Below are 12,069 nucleotides of genomic sequence, written 5' to 3'. Positions count from 1 at the left end.
AAAATTATAAACTTTTATATGCTAGGTTCTAATCGCATCCCATATAAAAATTAATTTCATTTAGAGTTTGTTTATTATATGAACTAAATTCAGGATTGGAACTTGTCGTAACGAGTCTACTTAATGTCTGTAATTCAAACTTGTTTTGCTGCTGTTATTTTTCAATTATAACAGTATAATAATATCATAATTAATATATTTATGTTTCATTTAGTTTTTTATATAACCTTTGCATCTTTTTTCTTTCGTGTCTTCAAAAATATTTATTTTTCGTACAAATTCACTTGTTACTCGTGAAATTGTAATCGTAGTTTTGTCTTTGCTTATTTTTATATTTTCTTATGTATTGAGTCATATACACATATTTGGATACACTTCTATGACTGTTATATTTGGTATTGATTTCAATTCCACAAGAGTCGAAGAAAGGTGAGACGAGAGAAAAAGGGCATAGCAAGTATATTTAAATAAAGAGTCTATATTTAAGTGAAACACGAAAGGAGTATAACATGTAAGGGAGTGGGTGCAGAATATATATTTCTTGCCAACTAACTAATTTTTAGATTTAAAGATGTCAGAGGTAAGTAACAACATGGCACCATATAGAGAAGACAATGAAATTATAACTCAGTTACGCATTCTGATTCAGCGGATAGATCAAATGACCAATGAATTTAGAGATAGGTTGGAGAGGCAATGTGTTAATAACCATGGTAGGATTCAAATTAGACTTGAGTGGAGAGAATTTAATGTTAGGAAGGTTGTTAGGCGATTTAACACTAGTTTGGATAAGTGTGGCTGATAATGCGGATATGAGTAATGCTGATTTCGAAGAAGTGTCTGTGGGACATAGGGAATGTTTTGGAAATCAGCGGAATTGTAAGTTTGAAGGGGAAAAATATAGAGATAATTTTGGCTAGAGGGATAATTATAGGTACTGGGATCATAATGCTAAGTTAGGTAGAGATTTTGGTACAATTAAGTTGAAAATACCGACTTTTCAAAGGAAGAATGATTTAGAAGTTTGTTTAGAATGGAAGAAAAAGGTGAAGTGGATTTTTTAGTGTCACAATTATCCAAAGCCAAATAAAATCAAGTTTGTTTTGCTTTTACTGACTATGTCAATGATTACTTTTCAGTTTCGGAACATATTATTTCAGATGGTCGAAATTACTAGATAAATCTTGTCAAATCTGTCAAATTAGACCTTTGTGTACTGTTTAGGACATATTTAGAGCTACAAGTGGAATTTGGTCGTGATTCAAGCTGTGATGGAAACTAGACATCTCAAGTTTTTCAATCATATAATGTAGGCTCATTAATTCATCTAAACGAGAGAGAACAACATGTTTGAAGTCAGCATTGAAAATCTGCCAAGATTGTGAGAAAATTGGATATTCGGGCTAAATAGAAGAATTTTAGCATGAAAACTTTGTTTTTAGTATCCTATTTTATTTATTTATTTAATGTTGAATAATTATTTTTAATTTGGGTTTGTGCTGACCCATTAGACATTGTTTAAGGATTTATTTTATTATTGAACTTATGTTAGTTGATTACTAGTTTAGGTCTATTAGCATGCAACCCAAGAAATGTCCATTAGGGTTAGTTAGAAGAGACTATATTATTTTTTTTAGCTATAAATTTTAGCAGCAAGTTGGAGAATAAACGTGATTTTTCTTTTGTTTGTTTATGGCAAAACAACTTTTCTTTGCAGGGACAAAAATTGCACATTAACTTATCGAAGATTAACTGGCTTCGTAACATCATTCACGTGCTTAGGATTCTTATATGCAAGGTTATCTTTGGGTCCAAGTCTCTTTCCAATACCTTTAGTTTTTAGGTACATGGTTACCTTTAAATTAAGATTCTATCAAACTTAATTTTTAATTTTCTGAATTATTATCTATTTTTTTAGGAGTTGCTTGAACCTTAATCAAAAAAAGAAATTTACCTCATTATAATATTCCAATCCTAATAACTTCTATTTTTTACTTTAAATTGAACTCTACCGTAAGAAAATCATTGGTTCTTACAAGTATAGAGCCCCCGTAACAATGATAAAAGAAATTACAACCGATATCTTGTTTTTTTTTTTTACTTTTAAATTGCATTCATTCATTATATTTGACTTAGAAGAACATGGTACTGAAAATGGAAAACCTTCAAAAATTGTCAATGTCCTTCATCTGAAAGTTACAGTCTAAAATCTGGCAATTTCTTAGCAAGAAAACAACAAAAGAAAAGTGCGTGAAGTATGCTGCAGCTCAGAATCAACAACCTGTCCAGGATTCGTGGATCGATGGCCTGCTAATACTTTTTTATAGAAGAAAATTAGAGAAAAAGATTCTATGAATTCACTAGTGGAGAGGAGCAATGAAGAGGATTCTATGCTATCATGTATTGGATGTCCAGAATTCTTCTACTTAACTGTTACTAGTTCCATTGCATCTGTACAAGTTTAGGACTCCTTCAACTAAACATTGCATGCTAACCTAACCATGAAAGTGACAAAAGCAAATAAATAAAACCCACCGCAAGCAGCCATAACAGTATACAAGTTGTGATTCCAACTCTCGTGAGTTCTATCATGTCAGATCCACATGAAACCTACAAATGTTTTATAGCTTGGAACCAAACCACCGGAAAATCTCTGTTACTTTTGTTGTGTAAGAGAATTTTGTTTCTATTTTTACACTGCATTATTGTTGAACAGGTTATGTTGGGTGAGGCCCGCCATTAATGAAGTCACAGCATCCTTACCATCTATGGTGGAAGCAATAAACGGTGGATATATATATTTTTGCCTTTGGAAATGTTGTTACGTGCTTGTGTCAACAGTGAACGAAAGCTCTGCCAAAATTGACCACCCAACAAAGCCATTCCATGCAACCCCACCAAGGCGGAGATGTCATTTTCTTCCTGGATGATGAAAGGCAGTGCTATTTGGTGAAGCAATAAGTTCGAAAAAATAAAAAATTCCTGGTCATTCGGGTCACTCCCCAACAACTAGTGGTCCTCGTCTTTTCAAGCCACGCCCGAACAGCGAAACACCTTAACGGTTCGGGCCAATCTCAAATGACCAGAAACCCTAGCCTAACACCCTCCGAGCTCGACGGGCTGATCAAGATATTTTTGGGCCTCAAACCAGTACTCCTACTTAGACACGCGCCTCAATGTATTGCTTGAGTTTTGAGAGGTCAGAGCAATATTTCGCACTGTTCACTAATGCAGGCTTTGCACATCTCCAAATCACTCACTGGTACACCAAATTAATCAAAGATACAGGGAAAAAAACCTATATTGATAAAAAAAAAATTACCAAATTTATTGTAATAAATCAAAGTTTAACACCAAATTCTTTGTACAAAACACCACAATAGAGCTCCCCACAACTCACTACAAACTCCAGTATTTGCAACATTAATATTTATGAAATAAGCGAACATGATCAAGATTTATAAATATATATGATCACTAAGTAAAGCATTCAAGTTCAATCTATTCGAATATTTGAATTCATTAAAAAACTTCACACCAATACATTCGATAAACACACATTTCCTAAGTTTTTTTTATATATATTATTTTCTCCAGCTTAAACCATAATAAACTTGCTTTTCAAAGAAATACTAAACTCATAGAGAAAAACCTACATTTGAGCCCAATCACCTTAAGCCAAAATGCAGCCAAAGAAAACCCAGTCCAGTGTGAAGATGTTACAGCTTCATCACTGTTTATAAAAAGAGATTGCATGTCGAGGCCTTCTTTCCTGTTTCTTGATTCATTGTCTTGCACCAATAATTTAGGACAAACAAGAAGATACAAAAGAAACCGAGAGAGATGTCTGGTACCCGCATTTGCTGTCCATGCAAGAAAATGGGAAAAATATCCAATAGCAAAGCTATAATGACAAACTATTTTGAACGCAATAAATCTATTTTGCCTACCTGTGAAGAAATAGTTGTTCACACAAACTATTACTGCTATAATGACACGGGGAGAAGCACGAACTTGTTTGAAAATACCCTTATATCATCAAATATATATATATATATATATATATATATATATATATATATCAAAACAGAAACAAGTTGAGATTAATGTTAGCAAAGAAATGTAAGACATCAGAATTGAGCGAGACATTGCCGAGTGATTTGGAAATCTATGAACCCATGACCATATTACAAGTCAAAGGTGAGCATACAGTAATCGTAACCATCACGGATAAGGTGGTATGGACGGAATATGTGGGCATCCACGGCACGACAGCCCCAGAGTGAAATATCTTAATGTCAACAGGAATTCAATAAAAAGAAAACAATGTGCGAGGCAAAACATTCAACCGTTTACTAAGAAAAATGCATGGCTATCACCTCTAACCCGTGGAAACCTAAGCAATGGAGAGAACCAATCAAATCAAGGTAGAAAACAATTGATCTTGAGGTGCTTGGCAACACATATTAACTTGTTCTTGATAGCATAATTTGAGAGTTAAAATGCATGACAAAAGTACTACGGAGAACAGCAAGGCAACACGAAAAACATCAGATGACGTCAGAAAAAATAGAGGAAGAAAAGAATGAGTCCATGACAGATAGTTTACCAAACAGGAGAAATTTAAACAAGGGAGAGCTGCTCCAAGATCATAGCCTTCTAAAAAGAACTATTCTATTTTCTCCTGATGCGTAAAATGCTTTGAACGCTTTGAACACCCCAAATTATGATGATTTCTTGTGTATATTTGTAAAAAGATGACATTTCACGTGAGAGTACGCCTACCAATCTCTTAAATTGACCCTCGCATGAGAAGAGTACAAATAAAGGGGCTTAAAAAAAAACCCTTTTTAATTACAAGTGACCTGGGTACATCACAAAAGCCAAGCCATAAAAAAAGATTCATGTGAATTTAGGTTTAGGCATTGGTGTGCTATTAGGATTCACAGTACCAAGCTTTTGAATCCAATGGAGCATTCCTTTCTTATGATCCTGGCAAGTTGGGTTCGGTGCCAGATTCAAGGTTCCGTCATGAGCAAGAGAAGATTCAAATTGCTCCAATACCTTTACAATCTGCCAAAACTCTGGCCTCTTATCTGGCTGCAATGACCAGCATTGCTCAATTAGAGCTCCCATGGCAGCAGGACAGTCCCTCGGGATAACAGGTCTTGAATTCTGGATAGACATTAGAAATTTCAAAAGTTGTATTTTTTGTATATAAAACACACCATTGATTTCATATAACATAGAGAACTAAGACATGATGGGGAAAGAATAGAAGGAAAACAAACCAAACCAAAAGGAAGCAATCAATGGAAATTCTTACTCAGACTATCAGCCTAATCCAAACAGTTTCAAATTACCATTAATCTAGTACTTATGCAGATACCAAGGGTGATGAATATGTCGCTAGATTTCACATTCCTTACACAAAGAGAACGAAAACAGCTTTGGTCCAAAATCCTCCGCTAAACACACAAGATGGATGCAAAAAAGTTAGACAGAGGAAAACATGAAATAAGGGTTGGTGGGTCAAAAAGGAGTTCATAAATGCAATCAATGAAAGACAAAGCTTGTACACAGATGAATGAAATCATGGAGAAATGAAACAAAATAGGATAAAATGTACCAGATTAAATTTATGAATTCAAACAAAAATATTGACAATAAATAGAGTACTAGGAACTGCATACCTTATTCACTACTGCAAAGGCAGCTTGGATGGGAGTCATATCCTCATAGGGAATTGTTCCAGCCACCATTTCCCATAAGATGAGTCCAAAGCTGTACACATCAACTTTTCGCCCATAGGATTTCTTTTTTATCATCTCAGGTGCCATCCATCTATAAGTGCCAGGGTCATCAGCCAAGGAATCACAATATGCATCTCCACAAGCTATACCAAAATCAGCAATCTTTAAGTGGAACTCTTGATCAATAAGGACATTCTCTGGTTTAAGGTCCCTATGAATGACACCTTGAGAGTGAATGTATTCCATTCCACGAGCAATGTCCAGAGCAATTGTCATTAATTTCCCTAAGGAGAGACTTTTATGCTCAAGCTTGTGCAAGTATGCTCTCAAGGAACCCTCGGATAAATATTCTGTTATAACACAATAAACTGGAGGCTTTCTGCATGCTGCTACAAACTGTATTGCCAAATCAAAATATATAACTTAGAAAGGATTAAACAAGTTAGCAATCTAATACTCATTCCAATAATGATAATTTCAGTGATGGCTAGAATTCATCAACTATTAAAAAAAAGTTTCCAATTTGCATGATTCCTCTAAGCAGCGAAATTATGCAATACGACCAGACTAATCACCTTAATGACATTTGGATGGTGAAGGTGAGATAGAAGCATGACTTCTCTGTTGAATTGATTCTCTAATCGAATTGCTAGGTTTCCATTTTCATCATCATCTGGTACCCTAATAAGTTTAACTGCAACAGGTTCATCTTTATATAAACCATGGTAAAGCCTACTGTGTGCCCCATGAGCAAATCTAAGCCCGAGAAACAGCTTAGACAGATCAACACTGCATTCGTCAGCTGCTTCCACAGCATTAACCTTTCCTCCACCATGATCAAAATACTTTGTCCAAGCAGAGTCCTTCTTGCTCCTAGACTTTTCATGACCACCCTTCATCAAGGCTAAGTGCCTAAGTGGGCTTGTATTGAGCTTCTCCTTGGTTTCTTTTAACTCTTTATGCAAAAATTTTCCTATAATTCCCATGTTTTGATCTTTTCTACGAGGAAGTGGCGTCGAGAATCTCTTATTAACAGACCTTGCTTCTTTAAAAGTATCAGGAAGGATTGTTTTAGGGAGAGGAGATAAAGACCTTTGCTTATTGGTGAGTGGATTTCTCTGAATCTGAGAATTATTAGACACTGATGATTTCTGACTGGGAAAGGAAAGTGATTTCTGATTGGGAAAGGAGTGTTGAGAGTTTTGATTAAAAAAGGATTGCTGTGATTTCTGCTTGGGAGAAGCAGTTCCTGTTCCAGGCCTGGATTTCAAGCCCACAATTCTCTCTGTCCGAATATTGATAGGAAAAGAAGCCAACCTTGAAGAATCCAAACGGTGACATACTGTGTGAGAGAAATTAGTCCTCCTTATCCAAGAGTTAGCCTCCTCCTCCATTTCTTTTTGTTTTCCCTCTTCTCTATCCCACCAATTCAATCGCTGAAACCTCTAAAATCAAGAAATCATTCAAACCCATTAAGACAAGACAAGACAAGAAAGATACCATGTTATATGCAGACTTCAATCTTATCCGAATCAAAACCAAAACCCATCAAATCCATCACAACCCTTGAAACAAATAGAGTAAAAGCCCTCTTTAACCATTAAAACCTTGACAATCCACTACCAAAAGAAGGTTTTTTTTGGCTCTTCAACTGACCCTCTTTTTCCTGTTCTGGCTTCAATGTAAAATGTCACCTTCATAGAAGCCTAAAAAACCCACAATCCCAATAAACAAATATATTCACGACAAAAAACAAGGCACGCTCAACTATTGTTGAAAAATAATGAAACAATAATTTATCACATTTTTTTTGCCAGGCTTTTGTTTGATTTTAATTTTACTTTCGTTGAATAAAGCATGAAATATAGTCTAGTGAAACTTAAACTTTTTTATTTTTCTTCCACCCACTCTCAATTCTTAGAAATGAATATTTTTCTGTACCTGTTATACAAACAGTGGCAAGCATAAAAAAGTAGATATATCATTAAATATTGCATCCATTTACATCATTATAGCATTTCATTGCAATGAGAATAATTCAATAATAACTTTTGACTTTCCTCTTCCTTGAACTTTGTTTTTCATAAATGAATAAAATGAATTGATGTTTTTAAACATGTTTTGAAGTGTTGTGCTTATGTTTATTGTTTGGAACAGGTTGTCTCTACATATGGTAGGCTCTTGTCTTTTCTATGTAAAATGGCAAACAAGAAGATGTGAGTTAATTTAAGCATAAGTTAGGTATGCTCTAAATACTTTCCAGTTTAAAAGAACAAAGTCTTTGAGAGTCCTGGTGAATTCAAGCAAATGTTTGCTATCTCTTGTGTTACAATAATGATCCATTCCTTTTATTGACCATGAACAATTTCGTTTTTCTTAATCTTCTTGAAGCATAAGTGTCCAAGCATAAAATTCAATGGCTTTGGATTATAGATCCATTAACCAGTTGGATGCCCCAATTATGCAAATTATTGGAATGTGGACACTTTGAATGTGATGCCATCAAGGTTCAATGCAATTCCATAAGCGTTTTAAAGCAAAGAAGAGCAAGCAGCAAAGAAAGAGATGCAAATTGGCACAAACAGAAATTATTGTATTTATTACGATGACAACCTAAAAAACCTTAGCACAGGGACTCGTACACCAGAAACCTGAACTTGATGCGATAAGAACAAAGTTGAACACATGGAAACACATACTACAGCAGCAAAGAATAGTAAAACACGTCCATGCAGCGTACTCGAAATGACATATGCAAACACCCCGATAAAGGGCAAATATTCATCCCAGACAGCAGCAAAATGCACACTTTGGGTTGATAAACAGACCGAGACAGTCAAAGGAATGTCTCAGGGAACTGGACACATCATCAATCAACACAAAAACATAACAAAACTAAATCAGTACCCTTTTTAAGGGGCCCTAATCTACAATTCCTTATTTTCCTTCCTCTCAGCCTCTTTTTCAGGGGCCCATCAACATCACAACGGGGTCTCCGACCCCTCACATCGCATCAAAAACCAATCCGCGACAAATCTGCCACTTTCCATTTCATTATTTTTTCTTCTTTAAAAAGAATACAGAAACTGAGGAGGAGGTGGAGGAGGACGACGACGACGAATAGGAGATACCTGTTGAAGATTCTGCCTCTACAGTGGTGACGGCGCGTGCCAGTCACGCGTCGATGCCTGGTACGTCTGGTCCCACGAGGCGATGCTGCTTCGAGGCGTGTTGGATGAAGCTGGAGAGGGTCGTTGTATTCTTCTTGATTCTGTCAGCGGTGCAACCCACCGCTACCTAGAGGGAGATCGAAGAGGATGAAGAGTAGGCGGCTTGGACGGCTTCCAAAGCTGCTACTCGTGGCGGTTGGTTGTTGTTATTATCTGTTCTTACGGCAGCCCGAGGTGGCTGCTGTTTTCAGGCGTTGTGGAGGTTGCCGTTGACGAGAGAAAACCGAGGTGAGACAGAGATCGGACGAGGAGGAACCCTGGTGAGATGGATGAATGGTGACAACGCTGCTGATGCCGGCGTCAAGAAGCAAGGTCGGTAGTGATTGTGAGCTGTGGCCGCTGCTGGAAGAGAGAAAGGAAAGGGGGGGAGAGGAGGCCGGCGTTGGCGGCGATGGTGAATCGGGGGCGCAACGAAGAGAGAAAAAGGGAAGGTGGTGGCGGAGAATGTTTGTGCTGGTGGGTCTACCGGCCGGAGAAAGATAGAGGAAAAGGAAAGGGTAAGAGAGAAGAAGAGAAAGGAGAGAGAAGGAGAGAGGGATTATTTTTGTTTTTGCTTCTTTTCATTTTTTTTCTCCCTTTTGACTTTTTTCCTTTAACTTTGGTGGTACCCACCAAGGAAGAGAGAGAATTCGGTTTGGGTTTTTTTATTTTTTGATTAAAATAATGAAAGAAGAGTCATTGTCGGAGAGAATGAAGCGGTGAGAGGGAGCTAAGCCAGCTAGCAACTGTAAAACGGTACGGTTCGCACGGATAAAATTTATCAAGTTTGGAAGGTGCTGCTGGTGGTGGGTCCCGGGGGTGGGGGTGGTGGGTGGTGGGTCCCGGAGGCGGGGGGCGGGGTGGGGGGACTGGGCATTTTCTTTTTTTTAGGCAAGATATTCTCCTTTGTTTTGAAATTGTGTGTACTGCATGCTTTGAATTGTATGGCTGTCAGGGAAATTTGGAGATTTGTTTATTGAATGGTTGTTTTTTTTTGTTTGGAATCATTCAATCAAATGGCATCTCCAAAATCATTAACAAAGTCCTTCATTCCAGTATTGGACATTGTTTGTTAAATTACCATGTTGTTTCTGGATGGAAAAAATGGAAGCGTCGAGGGTGATTTATTGGTTATTAAAAAATTATCAGGGTATGTTAATATTTTTTTAATTTTATATATAATAAAAATATATTTTTACTCTCAAAATTAATAAAATTTAGAATTATTTATCCAATATTTTTCATCTTTTCATAAATTTTAAAATGATAAAAATACTTATTTATCTCGAGATAAAAAAATATATAAAGTTCTTGATCAAGAGTTTTTTATCTTCCCTTTTTAGTAGACATTAAAAATTTGTATTTAACCTTAGAAAATACAAAAAATAATGTATATGTTTGGAGTGTTTTTGTCCTTTAACATGGTTTTTTTTTAATTCTCGGGATCATGAGGGGTATTTTAGTATTTTTCTGTTGAATTTTTAGTTTTTTATTTAAAAAAGTTGTTAGTGCGTGCTTATTACGCCTTAGCGAATGGTTGGCATCTGTACCATTTGAGTGGCGCATGTGACGCCATCCAATAGCTTAACCTAACGTTCCACCATGTCATTGGAAGTGTTGTTGTATCCTCTTCTTCCTAGTGTAGCACATGACAATGTATGATGGTCGAAATATCGTTGGGTGTCATTTCTTTTTTTTTTCTTTTTTTCTCTCTCCTACAAGAAAAAATGCACGATTTGTCTTCTTTGTTTTTTGTTTTTCAATTTCAGTTCTCATTCTTTTGATTCTTTTGATTTTCGTTCTCGTTTCTTTTATAAGATTTTGTTTGTTTTCAATTTAGTCATTCAAATACAATTTCTCATATGTTTTTTTATTTTTATTTTGGTCCTTATTCTCTTTTTTTATTATTATTTTTTCTTGGCCCTTTTGTTAAAGTTTATTGGCTTTCAATTTAACCCTCCAATTAAAAAATTTTGTTTGCCCTCTAATTTATTTTTTTATTTTGATTTTCACACCCATTCTCTTAATTACAATTTTTTTAGATTGTTTTGTGTAATTGACTTTTTTTTCCAATTTCAACGTTCAACATTTGATTTGTTAAGAATTGGGCTTCATATTTTTTTTATTTATAGTGTTTTTGATCTATTGATCTTGGTCACAGGTTTGAAAAAGTTAATGTCATTCGATTGCTCACTTTCTTTTACAATATTATCATTGTACATTACTTTTTTTAATAAAAAAAAATTATTTGTGATTATCTATAATTTATTTTCTATAAATTAATCTCAGTCTCATGATCCAAATCACGAGTTTTGTATAACTACTTCTTCTTCAAAGATAACATATCTTAAATATTCCACTTCCTTCTCAAATATGGAGAACTTTAATCTTTTTTAAAAGAGTTGGTTATCCTTTAGTTTCTCCAAGATTAAACTAAGATGATCAAGGTGTAGTTCTCATGTAGAACTATACACCAATATATTATATAAATAAACATCAAATATAAGTTTTCTCCGGAAAGACTTTAAGATAGCATTCATCAATGCATGAAATGTTATTGGTATATTAATTAATCCAAAAACATCATTTTAAACTTATAATATCCGTAATGTGTTTTAAAAGTTGTTTTTTTCACATCCTCTTCAAAGATCCCCACCTAATGATGCCTAGACCTTAGGTTCAATTTAAAAAAGAACTTTAAACTATAAAGTTCATCCAAGGATTCATTTATCAGCGAAATTGTAAACTTATATTTTTATGGTCAAATTGTTTAACTTTTATTAGTTAATATAAAATCTCCAAATGTTATTCTTCTTTTTAACTAGCAGTATTAAAGAAGCAAATGGATTATTGTTATGCTTAATTATTCCATTCCTTATCATTTATTTCACCAACTTCTCAATTTCCTTTTTATGCATAAGCTTTCTAAGCACAATGCTGAATTCTTTTAATAATGCTTCCACAACTAGATGTTGTACAGTATTTTATGTTGATTTAATAAGAATTAGTCTTCAGGTTTTTTTTTTAATCTTTTTTCTATGGGGTTATCTCAATTATGAGTTTATAGTCTCGAGGTTAACGGGTTAAATCTATTTTTTTTCTTTTTC

At 35.0% G+C, this 12,069-nt stretch overlaps 1 protein-coding gene across 2 annotated transcripts; it reads right to left on the bottom strand.

The window, feature by feature from the left end:
* Positions 1-4,709: 4,709 nt before the first annotated feature.
* LOC133673068 (serine/threonine/tyrosine-protein kinase HT1-like) lies at positions 4,710-9,557 on the bottom strand. 2 transcript variants are annotated; one of them, XM_062093693.1, is made up of 5 exons: positions 8,885-9,557; positions 6,329-7,198; positions 5,694-6,149; positions 5,364-5,468; positions 4,710-5,175 (listed from the first exon to the last, which is right to left on the bottom strand). In XM_062093693.1, exons 2-5 carry the CDS (start codon positions 7,145-7,147, stop codon positions 4,903-4,905), a joined length of 1,653 nt encoding a protein of 550 aa, XP_061949677.1. In that variant the 5' UTR covers positions 7,148-7,198; positions 8,885-9,557; the 3' UTR covers positions 4,710-4,902. The 2 variants fall into 2 exon arrangements, with proteins under 2 accessions (XP_061949677.1, XP_061949678.1); XM_062093694.1 differs by lacking the exon at positions 5,364-5,468 and having other exon boundaries at positions 8,885-9,556.
* Between the last annotated feature and the right edge of the window lie 2,512 nt (positions 9,558-12,069).

Source organism: Populus nigra, chromosome 14 (assembly GCF_951802175.1).
Source record: "Populus nigra chromosome 14, ddPopNigr1.1, whole genome shotgun sequence".
NCBI lineage: Eukaryota > Viridiplantae > Streptophyta > Magnoliopsida > Malpighiales > Salicaceae > Populus > Populus nigra.
Note: the sequence above shows the minus strand (reverse complement) of the source record. Positions and strands in the feature narration are given on the sequence as shown.